Source organism: Rhinichthys klamathensis, unplaced genomic scaffold, assembly GCF_029890125.1.
Source record: "Rhinichthys klamathensis goyatoka isolate OS25496 unplaced genomic scaffold, OSU_Roscu_1.1 h1tg000110l_1, whole genome shotgun sequence".
NCBI lineage: Eukaryota > Metazoa > Chordata > Actinopteri > Cypriniformes > Leuciscidae > Rhinichthys > Rhinichthys klamathensis.
Genome location: NW_026606648.1, coordinates 3147719 through 3164657, shown reverse-complemented (window position 1 = coordinate 3164657; position 16939 = coordinate 3147719). Strand labels below are relative to the sequence as shown.

Below are 16939 nucleotides of genomic sequence, written 5' to 3'. Positions count from 1 at the left end.
AGAGTTAGAATATGAACATGGATGCTAATGTTTCCTGTTAGTTATTTCCATGCTCAGATATCCCTGTTCGCTCTTAAACATTGACTCACCGTGTCTGAGGATCTGTCGGGGGGGTCAGCGGATTGTGAACCTGAAGATCCGGGGTGGCCGGGGACCCCATGCCACCCCTCGTCTTTACCATGGGATCCATTGTAATAGGAGACTCCTTCCTAAATGATTGTCTGACAGGAGAGGCCCTCTCCATAGTCATGGAGCTCTGTGGTTGGGTTGTGTGAATTTCCATCATTCGCATCTCGCCCATCCGGTGCGGGGAAGAGGGTGGGGTTTTGGAGCCGAGCATAGGAAGCTGGCTATCCGTGTACTTCCTACTTTTCTGTCGGAAGAGTGAATGATGGTCCGGGGGCTCCATAGGAACACCGGGGTTACTGTAAGAGCGCATGGTGGCACGGTGGTAGGCATGGTCTACTGCATCAGGGGGCAGGACCTGGTGATGTAACATATAAGGGTCAGCGTAATGACTTTCGGCTCGGGCGGGCAGCGACATGCTCTTCGCATGCTCTACGTCCTCGTCTGGTTTTACGTCCCGCCGCTCAAGGATGGCGCTCGGGCAGGGGGAGGATGCGCGGGCGGGTGCGGGGAGTGTGTGTCCGGCTCGCTCACGTGGCATTGTGGCAACCCCACCACCAGAGACACGTGGGCCGAAGGGAATACGAGACGGGGAGGGGGGCATCGCATGAGGTGTGGTTGGGGACATGGAGCCCTGCATGTGGGGTGGAGGAGGACCCATCGGGGGCTGCCGGAGAGGATGACCATCCCGTCCACCATACATCATCTCCCTGTGAACCTGAACGAGAGAGAGGACATAAGATTTCACATTAAAGGAGAGTAAAACATTTCAAATCCTGCTAAAATAAAACCGCTTAGTTTGGTCATTCAGCCAGCTTAGGCTGTTTTTTTTTCAGCAGGGAAAGTAAGAGATATGTTCAAATTACACATAATGTATATGTAATATGTAATATGAACACAAAAGGTCCATTGTATTCAATAACATGGCTTATGCAGCTAAAATAAATAAAAATAATTATAAACAATTATAAACTTAAGAACCTTAAAAAATACCAGCTGAAATCACATGCAAATGATATTTCTGACCATATTTCTACATTTAAAACCATAAATCATATGTAATAGAGGTGAATAGGGACAATTAGAGAATAAAACTACACTAAAGTACACTTACATGGTTCTAAATCAGTGTTAGCCCTAAAATAACACAGTTATTTTAGTATTAACATTATTTATATACTATTATAGTATTGTTTTAATGTTTTGAGTTAGTTTTTATTTTTATATTATCAACTTGTTATTTTAATTTTAGTTTGTCTTATTTGTTTGTGTTTTTGGGGGTCTATTTAGCTTTCATTTATTTTATTTCGGTTTTAGTTTCAGTAAGTTTAGTACTTCAACTTAGTTAGTTGACAGGGCAACGTTTCTTATTTTCGTAAAAATGATGGTCCATGTGATCTTTATTGTTCCAGTTTAGTCTAAAAGGCTTTTCTGTTCAGCCATCTCAGTGAGAAAGGAGTGTTACATTTCCATCTCACATGTGAAATGAAAAGGGTTGAGAGAAGTCAAAGAAAGAAAGACTGAGAGACCATGGTATTCATGGTTTAAAAAAAAAAACGTTCACACATCCCACAATGTAATTAACAGGCATACGTGGATATAGTATCGCATTAAACAGGTGCATCCATAGAACAATGCAACTGGTTTACCACAATCTACTGTAAGCAGAAGATGGATTGATAAAGCACTGATAAACTGCCATTTCATTCATAAACAATTAGTGAACGTAACTGATGGAGACAGGAAAAATAAAACATGATTAAGACTGCAACAAAGTAAGAGAAAAAAGTATGACCTGAGCAGATAAAAGATTTCCAATCAGCTTCAGAATGCAGAACTTCACGCCTGAGGATACTAGACAGACAAACTCCTATGTATCTGTCTCCAAACTCAGCAATGAGGAGCAACAGGAAAAACCATATGACTTGACAGATGAAAAGAATTCAGACAAAAACTGGTTCAGAGTGAAACTAGATGTTTTCCTTTTTCGGTGCGTAAAAATGACAGAAACAAAAAAGTAATTCAGACCTTTTCATCACCTCAGGCCCAATTTCATTTAGCACCAAACCTGTTTTTATTTTTTTATTTGTTCATCAGTAACTCATTTAAAGCAAACGTCCCAAATCAAATCAGGTTCCATTTAATTAGGATGCCACATTAGAAGGCAGCTGCTTATGAGGGCAAAAGATAGCAAAGCAGTTATTACAGAGTTATTGTCTGACTATATCTGCCTCATCCAAAAATAGAAAACAAACAAAGTGGAAATACTATATACAAAAGAAAGAGACAAGAATGTTCTTTTAAGCCAAAGAGATTTGTAAAATAATAGAAAGACAACAAAATGAGGTTTCTTTGCTCGAAGCATCGCCCTGTCTCTCTGTATCTGAAACAATGAGCGCTTTGTGCAGGGGTGAGTCAGCGCTCAGGCTACACCCAGAACAGGTGACACTTCCAAGTCTTTATCTGCTTCAGGACAACAGCATGCTTTTCTGCAACATCATATGACCATGCTGGTGAATCTTATAAATAAATATGCATTTCACCTGCTTTACCGCTTTACACATACAGACAATATATATATATATATAGGGGGGATGGGAATCACATTACGAAATAAATGTTTTTCTCCAAAAAATGTTGGCCACAATTATTGGCAACCCTAGAATTTTTTATGAGTAAAATATCACTGAAGTATATCCCCATTAATATATATATATTTAGCATACCAGGGTGACAAGGAACAATACATTTTCTAGCTATGACTTCTTGATTAACAGGAGTATAAATATGAGGAAACAACATAAACATTAAAGCTTATTTTCCACCAAAGGTGCTTGTTCACATGCCCAGTATTTCTTGTCATAGAATAGACAGAATGCTATTCTTTTGAACTTTTTATTTATAAAAGAATTATTTTTTTAAACAGAAAAATTATTGACAGTAATGTCTTTACTGTAATTTCTTTATCACTTTTGATCATCCTTGCTGAATTCATTTAAAAAAAAACGTACTGACCCTAAACTTAAATTTGAAATTTAAACTAAAATTTAAATTAAAAATAAAAAAAAACAAAAACAAAAACACACACACACACACACACACACACACACACACACACACACACACACACACACACACACACACACACACACACACACACACACACACACACACACACACACACACACACACACACACACACACACACACACACACACACACACACACACACACACACACACACACACACACACACACACACACACACACACACACACACACACACACGTTATAGAGAGCAGGTTATGCATTTTTACTTGGAGTTTGATACCCTGGGAGGCATAACAATCATCTCCAGATGTTACCTGAGCAACACTGTCTGAATAACATGAAAGTTCTTGCCTGTCTCAACATCTCCGGGTTCTCATCTTTTCATTTTCTCTGGATTACCTTAAAAGGTAGAGAATTTTGCTGTAGGAAGGTTGACATGAAACATTAAACCTGTGATAAATAAAGAAATCAAAAGATGATGGAATGAGAACATTTGGTTTGAGTTTGGCCCAAGAGGGATTAAAGACATATTCTGATGCCCCCTTTTCCACTCATTTTCTGCTCCTCTTTCTTTTTTAGATAAAATGTCACAAGGCCTTGCTGAAATCCTATGAACAGAAAGTGTAGGCAAAAGACACCATTACTCTCACAGATCCCGTGCTATGATACATTTTTGATTTCTTGCAGAGAGCTGCATTGCTTTTTATGGGTCTGTTTCAAATTAACGGTCATCTGTAAACTGTGGTCAGTCACGTTGCACAATAATCTGCTTTCTGTTTTAACAGACTGGTATGCGGTTGAATACGTGTGAGCTCAGATGTGTGTGTGCGTGGGTAGTACGGATACACAGTTTCTAACTGTATCTGTACACTTAAAAATGCTGGGTTGTTTCAACCTAAAGTATGTTTGGGTCAAATATGGACAAACCCAACTGTTGGTTTAATTTTTTTTTTATTAAATTAGCAATTAAATTAACTGCTACACAGAAACAGCCGGAGTGTCTAACGATAGCCACCAGAGGGCACTCCGCCCTAGTCCTTTGCCATTCCATCATGAACTACATTTCCCATAAACCTTTGCCTGGACTCATTATTGTGTGATTACATCCAGCTGTGTGTCATTAGCTTGTTATGTCTGTGTATATAAGCCCTGTGTTTCCTCTCACTCTTCCTCTCGTGAAGTCTTGTAAGTGTCACACTGCATTTCTAAGTGCTCACCCTCCGGTTACCCATGTTTTTGGTTTTGACTTTGCCTGGTTTCCTGGATTTTCCTGTCTGGCTGTGTTTTTTCTGCCCTGTTGTGTTTTTGGATTATCTGAACTGTGTTTTGACCTATTGCTAGTGGTGGGCAGATCGAGGCTTCGTGGACCACTGAAACAGTTGAAGCAAATGTGCCGTATTTTGTCGAAGCCGACATCGGCTTCACGGTGATCCCTAGTGGTCAGAACAGTGTAAATGCAACAAAAACCCAGGCCAAACATGCATAAAAACAAATCTATTTACATATCTATTCCAATTAAAAAAAAAAAAAAAAAATCTTCCAAATGCAATTATCTAATCATCTAATACGATTATCAAGTGTCTGTTCTTTTATCAATTGTCAGGGTTTGTTCTATGAATGGTTCAGCTAACAGGCCAATAAGAGACTATCATTATTCATCTTAATTATACTAATGTCTAATTAAAACATTTACATAAAACCAACAGACAGTTGTTCATTGGTTCTCAGTGACTCCTCATGATTCATCGCACAGAGATCATCGCACCTAGCGGTGAACCATTGAAATTTCGAAACATTTATGACTGATTGAAGCCTTGTTTACTGAAATCACATGACTCTGGCAGTTTGATACACGCTCCGAACCATTGATTCGGAACAAAAGATATGTAAAGGTTTCGAAGCTTCATGAAGCAGTGTTTTGAAATTGCCATCACTACCTATTGCCTGTTTTATGGATTACGATTCTGGGTTGCCCCAATAAAAGCTGCGTTTGAATCTTCATCCAAGTCTCTGGGCACTTTGTGACACATATGTTTAATGGCGCCGGAGGAGGTGCGTCAGGCGGAAACGCCAGGTACCATCTCACCTGTGTTATAAATTAAACATCCTGGATCCCTTTACCAAATTTCTATATTTCAAAAGGAACTGTGTCATTTCTTATCGCTGAAATTAATGAAGAAGAATGCCTTAAATATCTGTAATTTAATAGATTAATTTAGACTTGCAGAAAATCTCTAGTTGCCTAGTTTTCTCCCTTTTCCTTGTATTTATTTTATGTTTTATTTATTTTCTTTGTCTTGATTTATTATGCTTGACTGTTGTCTGGCTAGGAAATATCCAATATTGTGCCAGGCCAATTATGCTTGCAACTGCACTCTTAAAGGGATACTCCACCGTTTTTTCATATTAAACTATGTTATTCCCTTAACTCAGACGAGTTGATACATACCTCTCTCGTCTCAGTGCGTGCACTCAATCGCTCTGGCGGACGAGACACTTTGATAGCACTTAGCTTAGCCCAGTTCATTCATTAGGATCCAAGCGGAGAAGCGACCAAACACCTCCACGTTTTCCCTATTTAAATACAGTTACACGAGTAGTGTAACTCGACCAAGAATGGTGACACAAAATAAAACGTTGCGCTTTTCTAAGCGTGTAAAGTGGGTAACTCATAACTATAATGTATGGCGGAATACCATAGCAAGTGCTGGGGATCACTTCGACTCGGCGCAGTAATATCATCACTCCTGAAGAAAAAGAAAGAATTACACAGAGCCCATTGACTCGGTGTCAAAACTCTAGCCGCATAACATGTAGATAAAATATCACGCACTCTGCTAAGCAACAATTGAAACCTGCTAATTCACTGGCTTGTCATGTTGCTGAAATAATGTACTAGCACACCTTATCTAGCATTATATATCGCTAGAATAATTACTTACATACTGTAACGTTAGTTACCGTTATATTAACGTTATCTTACTAGCTATTTATAACTTATAGAAAGAGTGCAACGTTATAAAGTTACATGTAGGCTATTGGAAAATACATAATGATTTGAGGACCAAGTTTGTAGTCAAAGTATGGGCAGGCCATAGTCAATGTAAAGCATATTATTGACGTTTAGTCCCTATTAGTGAATGTGCCATATAACTTTTTATCCGCCGTTATGGGTGGCCCTGTTTACTAGCCTGCGCGTTCACGACAGGCTCCACTGTGGGTGACGAGCTGTGGAGGGAGGGCTGTAGCGCAGCAGAGAGCAAGGGGGTGGGACCTGTAAGTTGTGCTTGTTCAAATTTTCAGGCTAAGTCAACGTTTTCTCAAAGCTCCCTACTGCAGCTTTAAATAGGGAAAACGTGGAGGTGTTTGATCACTTCTCCGCTTGGATCCTAATGAATGAACTGGGCTAAGCTAAGTGCTATCAAAGTGTCACCGCACGTCAGAGCGATTGAGTGCACGCACTGAGACGAGAGAGGTATGTATCAACTCGTCTTAGTTAAGGGAATAACATAGTTTAATATGAAAAAACGGTGGAGTGTTCCTTTAAATAATTTCTTACATAATTATAATAAAAAAAGAGCCTATAAAGTAGGCTATCAACAAGAAGTTATGACAATGATCAAGACTCTTCTTCTCTCTCTGTCACAGACACAAATGGTGTGTTTGAACAGGTGCAGGGATTATTTGATCAGTCTGTTAAGTCTGTCTGAGTATCTCCATGCCTGTTTGAACTGAGACTGGCTGATCATGTGTTTCTTTGTGTGTGTTCGCTCATGCACATGTATGTGTGTGTGTGTACTTCAGTATAAGCACTGGATGAAAGCATAATGGATCTCTTGTCCCCTGACAGTTACAATAACAACATCTGTGGTCAAAAGTGTGTGTTTGTACATGGTCTTCAACATGTGTGTGCGTTCTGGCCTCAAATCAAGCTCAATTGCCATATCTGAATTACTGAAACAAACACAATTATACTGGGAGATTTGCAGGCAACGCTCCCAACTGGATATAGTTCCATATTTATACAACATGTCGTTTAGCCTGTCACGCCTGACAAAGACGAGTCAATAAACCATTAGCAATGTGTGTTATATTACATATCAACAAATAATTATGTCCTAAAGTTTTCACTGGCATATTGATTCATGCTCAGGTTTCATGTGAATATAAACCATTGTTTATGGACGTCCACTGCTGTGTGTTGACATTGAATGTTTCCCTTTTCCACAATGGGAGAAGATGGAAGGAGTGGAATGACTCTCATGTGACATAGAAGAAATACGATTTACTGCTTTTTGATTGGCTGAGAGATTTAAGTCATCTGTACTGAGTTTAAAGACATAAACTTCATATCACTCTGCTACACATACAGACCAGAATATTCATTTAAAATCCACTCACCTATAAGACCAATCAGCCAACTGGTACAAACAGCAAATATTGTAGACTTGAGTGTCCCATTACAGCATTTTAGGCACAAAATACTTTTTTTATTATTTGTTACGATATGCATTAGATATGTTTTATGAAGAACTATTATCTACATTGCCTGAAAAGTATCTAGTCTTAGATACACGTCCTGCATCCCTCTTGGTTGCAAAGAGCAACCATAATTTTTCTTGACATACTCTACTGAATTGATATAGTTACAAATGTTATTATAACATTTGTGCAAGTGTATTAATTAGTGTATCTAAAACAGCAGTCACAAAAATGCAAGTAACACAATAAATAAATTATAACAACTGCAGTCCAAAAAAAGAGGATATTTTCTGAAGGTTAAGCAGCTTATTTTATTGATAATTTGTTGCAAAACTAATTTTTTTTTAAATTCTTCAGATCTTATTTTGTATCATTTTCGTGCAAAGTGGCAGCTATGTTTTTACAGAAACACAATATGAGCTGGGCGTCAAACTATGATCCATGTCAGTCACGTGGTAAAGCATGTGAGAGCTTGTACGAAACTTAAAGCCTTGATAGCTATTATGCAATAACCTCTTGAAGGTGGAACAGGCTTTAGAGACAAGAAACCCTCAAAACAGTCCAATTGTGAAGTGTCACAGTTTCTAGCTGATTATACTTTCATTGACTTGTTATTGTTCTAATTTGTGCCTGAACTTGATGGCGATCCAAGACCAAACACTTCTACAGTCACACATTTGCCTAAAAGTAAAATACCAACATACAAATCACATAGCCATATAAAAAAAATCTCTTTAAACTGCCACAATGACAAACAATAACACTTCCTGTGAACTGTCTGAACAACTTGTTCTCACTCTCTTGTCAGCAAACAGATAATAGTCTCTATATTTTGTATTCTTTCTCTCTCCCTTTAAACGTGTACATATGTGACTGTAAGCCATCACTCACCATAGTTTAATCCACTTAGACATGGACATGTGACACAAACAAGGCGCCTTTCAACTTCTAACTTTGCACACATTCTCAAAACAAAAATCAAACAAAATATTGTGAGCAAAGTCCTTCACTTCCTGGAACTTTCACAACTTCCCTTAAGGGCTCTTACGGCAGCGTCTAAAACTCTAATCAAATGCATATTAGTTGTGCAAGTTGGTCAAAGCCAAACCGAGGATTACCACAGACAAAAGTCTGGGGCTACCTTGTTAAATTTGGGGAAACATAGAGAAAATGAAAGCCTTGCGATCTAATTTCCGTTACATCACCACCAAACAAACAGGGCCGGCATGGCAAGAGATTAGAGAGGATTATGGGAGGAAAAGGAACGAGGAAAAAGCCTTTGCTTTCTATTCAGTGCTTCCACCAATTCTGTTTCAATCCTGATCCAATCCCCCTGAAATTAGGCCCGGGGGACAAAGACGGACATGAAAGGATTGGAATGGGGTGACTGGGGTGGGGGTGACTCTAACTGTGAAGAGCATAGGGATCCCTGGTGATGGTCGAAAAGAAAAGGGGAGGGGAGGCCGGGAAGGGACCTGTTATTTAAATAATGCCCTCAGTTCATTTTTCTGAGCATGCCAAAAAATGAAAAGTGGCAACATGTGGGCATTACAGAAGGATTCGGAAAAACTGACTACTTAGTAGGTTGTTCGAACAAGTAGAGAAGCCTGCTATAATTACGTTTGTTAAAAGTCACGTCCAGCAAATGCACGAATGCTAAGTACAATATATATCGGAAAAATATCGGCCGATAACAGGGATTTTTTTTTACCTTATCAATTAATACTCAATATTTATCAGCTGATTTAATTGTTCACCCATTTTAATTGTTTAACTGTTAAATCTAAAAATGACTTAATTTTTCGAACTGTGTATTATAATGCTTTGATATAGATATATATATATATATATATATATATATATATATATATACACACACATATATTCCCGTTCAAAAGTTTGATGTCAGTACATTGTTTTTGAAGAAATGAATACTTTTATTCAGCAGGGACACATTACATTGATCAAAAGTTCAATACTTAAAACATTTATAATGTAATAAAAGATTTCTATTTCAAATAAATGCTGCTTTTTAACTTTTAAACTTTCTATTCATCAAAGAATCCTGAACAAAAATGTATCACAGTTTCAACAAAATTCTTAAGCAGCTCAACGGTTTTCAGCATTGATAATAATAAGAAATGTTTCTTGAACAGCAAATCATATTAGAATGATTTCTGAAGGATCATGTGACACTGAAGACTGGAGTAATGATGCTGAAAATTCATCTTTGCCATCACAGGAATAAATTACAGTTTATACATATAAAATATATTCAAATAGAAAACAGTTATTTTAAATAGCAATTATATGTCACAATATTACTGTTCCCTTTCGAAAGGGAACTCGCACTGCGTCAAAGTGCTAGGGGAAACTCCTCAGCGTGACTGATGACTGAAACACTGTATAATCACGACAACCTTGTTGTCATGCTCTAGCGCGACCAGGAAGTATAAAAGGGGCGCCGAGAGAACATGTCATCCTCTTTTTCGTCTTTAGGGACTGTTTTACTGCACTGTGAGTTAAACGAAACTATGGCTAACAAGCGCTTTAGGAAGATTTCTCACACCTGGCTCTGTTCTCGAGGGGACGGAGTGCCATGGTGGCCACGGAGAGGCATCTGTGAGTGAACCTGGCAGGCATCGGGGAGAAGAAGAAAACTTTTCTCCTCGATGCCCCGGTTTCGCCCTCTGAGCTTTTCGGGACCTCTGTTGAGATGGTGGTCGGAAAGTTCAGGGAGGCGAAGGTGCGCTCAGCGGCATATAGATCTTGTATACCACGCCGGTTCAGGCCCACACCCAGACAGCCTGAGGGTCCTGGCCCTTCTCGTTCCGAGGATCGTAGACAGGGCCAGCGGGACTCAGTCGCCACTCGTGCCTCTCCTCCTGGCAGGAGTAGGTCATTGAGGCGGTGCGAGTCCAGGAGGAAGAAGCAGGGTGTCAGGGAAGTAGCTCAGGCCAGACGTGAGCGTCCTGCCATGAGCAGAGACAGGTAATTGCCTCCTTCCCTGTGCACACCCTCCTTTTCCTCTTTCCCACTTAGTCCATAACATCAGGGGCCTCCGCTCTCTAGAGCTCGACAGAGTGTTTATATTCTTTATGGGGTTTCTTTTCTAACATAGTGGTTTCTCTCAAATAGAAAAACTAGTTTAAGACCACTTGGGTGTGAGTATGGCAGGCCTCCTCTTCTTAGAGTCTCTTTGTTAAGGCCCATGCTCCCCATAGCCCTGTGAGGCAGTATATGTCTCTAAGTTTGAGACAGTGGTAAAATCACCCCTCTTAGGATGAGTCATCCTGCTGAGGCCTCCATATATACAGCCTGTTAGCTGGTAGATGCCGGTGTGAGTCTGGTAGGCCCCTCTTCCTAATAGAGTTATCCTTCTGAGGCCTCCAGGAGAGCCTGTAGCTGTATTCTAGCATGTGTCAGGCCTCCTCTCCTTCGAGAGTCATCCTGCTGAGGTCTCCATGCAAACAGCGTTGCAGGTAATAGTAAAAAAAAGGGGCCCTCTCGATAATAGAGTTGCTTTAGGCCCTTTGTCTGAGCTCTGGAACTATGAACTTTTCACATTTTAGATAAAGTTCTGGAAGAGCCACATTGGTGTAAGTGGGCAGGCCTCCTCTGCTCTTGAGTCATCCTGCTGAGGCCTCCGCTTCCCATACTAGTGAGCAGGTTGTTGGCTTCAGCATTAAGCATGGATAGCCTCCCTGGTATGGGGGTTGACTCTGTCCCCTCGAAAGTAGCAGGCTAGGGCCTATAGGCTCTGGGCCATACTCCCTTAAAGGAACCCCCCTCTGAAAGTCGGGCTGTGGTTCCCATGCCCTTGAGCTGGCAAGCCGTTTGTGTGATTCACGGAGTTCCCCCTTGCTTAGCATGGAGCTCGGGCAGTGGCCGTAGGGAGTAGTGCTACTGTTAGCCTGACATGTAAGCAGTAATGTGTTTTAGCCATAGTTGCTAAAGCATCCCCTCAGCATGGCAGCGTTCCCCTAGCGCTTTGACACAGTGCGAGTTCCCTTTCGAAAGGGAACGTCTCATGTTACGACTGTAACCTATGTTCCCTGAGAACAGGAAACGAGACACTGCGCTTTTACAGTCCCTTCAGACGAAGAAGTGGATGACATGTTCTCTAGGTGCCCCTTTTATTCTTCCTGGTGGCGCTAAAGCATGACGTCATGGCTGACGCCGGCCAACAAGGTTGTCGTGATTATACAGTGTTTCAGTCATCAGTCATGCTGAGGCGTTTCTCCTAGCGCTTTGACGCAGTGTCTCGTTCCCTGTTCTCAGGGAACATAGGTTACAGTCGTAACCTGAGATGTTTTTGATCAAATAAATGCAGCCTTGGTGAGCATTATAGACTTCTTTCAAAAAATCTAACCAACCCCAAACTTTTGAATAGTAGTAGATAGACTAGTGGACCTAACATGTAGGTTGTTGGGTGACTATCCAGAGTTCTCAACTTCATCAAACTCCATAAATTATTTGATAATCTCATTTATCTAGTGCTCTCCTTGAGTAATATGTCTCTGTTCAGACGTGCAGCGTGGAAGTCTGAGGTATTTAGATCACAAATATAAATTTGACATTATCAAGACCAAATACAAAGCATGTCAAACTGAAATTTTCCATCAGCTATCTAACCATTAGCAAAAACATATCTCCGTTAAGGAATCTGACTTCTTATTGGTCTAACAAAAATGTCCACACTAGCATGGCACTCACCCTTGCATCTCCATTGCTTGGCCGGGCTCCATGACTGAAAGCTTGCGCTGGGTCTTTGTGGTACACCTTTAGGCAGGAGTGATCTGTGATGTTCCTGTGCGGGGAGAAATCCACATCGGTCACATATCCAGACCAAACGTCACCATCCGATCGGGGTCGCATACGGTACCCTGAAGGTCGGCCCCTGAGCTCTGCTACAACAGGGTGCACTAGGGCCGACGGTATATCAACACGCGAGAGCGGAGAGTGGCAGCGAGAGAGGTCAAAGGAATCACGAGAATAAAGCGATTCACTGAGAGACACAGGCGAGCTGGAGCGAGAAACTGGAGATGAAGGTGAGAAGCTACGACTCACTGTTACAAAATCCATGGTGGCTGAGATATCCGTTAATGTCCAGACTATAATTCTATGTAGGTCCAGAAATGATTTACTAATACAGCATTGAGCTAAAACATTAACTGTCTAACCAACTATTTATGGTTTTAAGTCTCTGTCTTCCTGGACCTCTCAAAATGAGTTTGCGTGTTATACCTATTTGTGTAAAGTGACGTGAACATTTTTCTCATGCAATCTGATATGTGGTCATGTGGCTATAATTCACATTTACAGCCTTGATAAAAAAGGAGTTGACTCAAAGTACATGTTGCATCATCATGGAAATGTAAATGTACTGACCGCTCCTCTGTCTACAGGACAATGTGTGTATGAGTCACTATTTATAGTCTCATTAGATCTGAGAAAAAGTCAATGATTAAATTTAGTTGTGGCCAGTTCTTCAATGTTCTTCAAAGTCATCCAATGACTTCAAAAAACTTGAAATCATTGGATGATCACATGATTCTTTCATATATTGGAGTGTTTTCTGCTGAAACAGGAAGTTTGAGCGGAAAGAACTAAAGGGCCAATAGCCTTTAGTCATACTCAATCTAGAGAACATCTAATTGGACAAAAATCTGCATAGTGCAAGCTGAGTCATCAATACTTTTCATCTGTGTCCCCAGAAGTGAAACACTGGTCATTTTAAAAGTATTGTTGGGGGGTATTACTGTTTTTACTGTATTTTTTGATCAAATAAATGCAGACTTCTTTCAAAAACAGTTTTAAAAATCCCAAACAATACTGTATGAAAGGTAGTGTATATACTAGAAGTTAATTTTGTCAACTTTTAGCAGTATACTAGCATGTAAATAGCTCAAGTTTTCATTTCATCAGGTCTTTCAAAGGTGATTCCCAACTGAGAAAGTGTTGTGGTTTACTCTTTATTTTGTAAACAGATGGAGAGATACATAAGGTAAGGAAAGCTATGCACACATTAGTGTTTAGAGATCAGCTGAGGTGGAGGGAAAGATGAAAGACCAGAGAAAATGAGAGTGAAAGATATGTTGGAGTGTTTGTTTGATGTGTGACATAAGTGGTATGTTAACATTAGCTGTGCTGGTGGGTGATGTATGACGGTCAGGTTTATTGGTTTAAAGTAAGAAAAACAAATGATGTGAGGCCATTCTTACTTCAGCTGTCTCGCTTTGACTGTAATTCTGTTCAAATGATATCTAATTAAAATGTTCCGTCTGTGTGTATGTGAGTGAGGGTGGCTTATTTAGGGTGGTTCAAATAAATATTACTGAAGATTTTCAGAGCTATAGTTCCATATTACAGAAATAATTCACCCAAAAATGAAAAGTCTGTCATCCTTTATTCGCTCCAACCAATATGAATGTCTTAGTTTTGCAAATGAAATTTGAGAGCCATGATGGTGAACATTTTCAGCAAATAACTTAAATGTCAATGTGTTCCTCACATAAAGCTATCATATGAATTCGGAAGGCTTGAAATATAGTGAACCAGTGGGATTGACTACTTTTATGACACAGTTATGTTCCTTTTGTGACGTTTTCAAAGCTTGACAGTCACTAGTAGTCACTGTATGCTTTTGTCATTTGGAAAAAAGCTGCATGAACATTCTGTTAAAAATCTAATTTTATGTTCCACAGCAGAAAGAAAGTCATACGGGTTTGGAACAGCATGAGGGTGAGTAAATGATAACAGAATATTAATTTACAATTCTTTACCAGCTGCACAATTCCTGTAAAATCAATGCATGAGAGATTTGATTACTAAGTTTGTTCTCAAGGAAAAAGAAAATCGAACAGGAAAGAGAGGTGCAATTGGACCTCGAAGAATGTCACTTGCTGTGTTGATCGAAACAAAAGGAAGCATGTGGAATGAGGAAGGAAGACAGCAATCTGTTCAAACTTTGAAGGGATAGTACACCCAAAAATGAAAAGCCAAGCCAGCCTATGTGTATATGACTTTCTTCTTTCAGGCAAACACATTTAGTTATATTAAACAATATCCTCGCTCTGTAATGGCATTGAATAGGACCCTAGTTTTTGAAGCTCCAAAAAGCGCATCCATCTAACATAAAAGTAATCCATACGACCCCAGTGGGTTAATAAATGCCATCTGAAGTGAAGCGATGGGTCTTTGTAAGAAAAATATCCATATTTAAAACCTTATTAACTATAATCACTGGCTTCCGACAACAGACGTACGTGTGATCATGAGAGTCAGGGTGACCTCCGACCCGACGTAGGATGTATGACGGAGTAGCGTAAGCTTAGAATTAGGAATTAGAAGTCTAAAACGAGAAGTTTTGAAGAAAAATGTAAGAGTATTTCGATATAAGAGAAGAGAAGCTACGTCTTATGTCAGGTCAGAGGTCACCTTTCTGTCGGAACAGAAAGCCGAAAGCCAGTGATTATAGTTTATAAAGGGTTAAATATGGATATTTTTCTCACAAAAATTCATCACTTCGCTTTAGAAACCATTTATTAACCCACTGTAGTCGTATGGATTACTTTTATGATGGATGGATGCGCTTTTTTGAGCTTCTATTCGGGACTATTCAATTCCATTGCAAAGCTGGGAAGAGCCAGGATATTATTTAACGATTTTGTTCGACTGAAAGAAGAAAGCCATATACACCTAGGATGACTTGAGGGTGAGTACATTATGGGATAATTTTCAATTTTGGGCGAACTATTCCTTTAAAGTGGCTGAATCTGATGCACACACACTCACCTGACATCAGTGAGTTCATAGTACACATTCCTGGTCTCATCTTTGACGTAGATGGCGGTGCTGGGCGACTCCAGCATCTTCATGTTGAGCTGATGATGGAAGGCACTAACAAACAGAGCTCTGACTGTATCTACACTCGTTATCTCATTAGGCATGCGTATCTGCTTTGTGTCGTCTCCATACTGCAGATACAACACCCCTGAAAAACAGAAAGAGGAAACATGAAGAAAGATTGAGAGAGGCATGCAACTACACTATTATGTCTAAATAAATTAAAAATACAACACTTCAAACTAAAATCACGAGTTTGGGCATCAGAACATTATAATGTACATCTTAAAAAAATGCTAAAAGGGACATGTTTTCACTGTTATACGGTAGGGGGGCGCTATTATGCATCTTCTGAAAGAATACTGAATATCCTGATTTAAACACAAGAGAAAAAGAAGCAGAAACAAGCGATATCATATGTAAAATAACACAATCATCAACATTAAACAGCATATAAATCAAAACTAATGAAATGTTACTGAATGAAATGTAGACCCAAGCTTTTTGCTCAAAATGTTGCTTTTTTTCTTTTTTTTTTACGAATCTTACCCATATTCAAGTGTTGATAGAAAGGGATTGCATGAAGCTAGAATAAAACTTTTTGTTTGTTTGTTTAAAAGCAGTGGGTCTATTCTTTCTTTTGCATATACAGATATTCATACAACATAATATTAAGGGGGACATGAAACTTTTGTGAAAATTATCAAAAATTCTGGCGGTGGCTGGGAACCTTTTTCAAAAACTCTGGCGGGGAAAGAGTCAACAGTGTTATTAACTATTATCATTGGCCGATATCTGACATGGCACTGCATCATGCATTTCTACATGCGACCATATCGATAAATCACTTGTCTCTTCTTCCATGAGGGATCCCCTCAATTCTATGAGTGGGTGTGTAAAATCTGGTGGGAAAATTTGTTGGGAAGAGCAAGTGGGCGAAAGAGAGAAGTAGGGTGTGGCGGAGTGTTGGACGGATGGAGGGAGTTTTAATGTTTGCCTACAGCGGTTCACAAGGGACCATATGCAGATAAGTGAAATGTGTATTTCCATTTTCGCTTACGCTTACTAGGTGAGACAACTGTTTGTGCGCGTGTGAAAGTGTTTGTTGTGTGTTAGATAGATAGATAGATAGATAGATAGATAGATAGATAGATAGATAGATAGATAGATAGATAGATAGATAGATAGATAGATAGAGATAGATAGATAGATAGAACATAGATAGATAGAATCCACCCCTGTTTTAAACACACATTTCATTATGTGCTGCAAAGTATACATCATTACATGAAAGATTTTAAACAAAATATTAATAAATAAATTAAATAAATGTCATGTTGCAGAACACTTAATAGCAGATGTTTGTGTTTAATGCACATGCCTCACAGCTCATGTAAACAGTAGACAGCTCACTTGGGTTTGGAACAGTCTC

At 39.5% G+C, this 16939-nt stretch overlaps 1 protein-coding gene across 10 annotated transcripts in view; it reads right to left on the bottom strand.

The window, feature by feature from the left end:
• si:ch211-285f17.1 (sickle tail protein homolog) overlaps positions 1 to 16939 on the bottom strand; it is a 150940-nt gene that overhangs the window by 27676 nt on the left and 106325 nt on the right. For all 10 annotated transcript variants that reach the window (XM_056254172.1, XM_056254168.1, XM_056254171.1 and 7 more), the window contains 3 exons: positions 15457 to 15655; positions 12376 to 12469; positions 90 to 844 (listed from right to left, as the gene is read on the bottom strand). In XM_056254172.1, the coding sequence (XP_056110147.1) occupies positions 90 to 844; positions 12376 to 12469; positions 15457 to 15655 (1048 nt within the window). The remainder of the gene's footprint in view (positions 1 to 89; positions 845 to 12375; positions 12470 to 15456; positions 15656 to 16939) is intronic.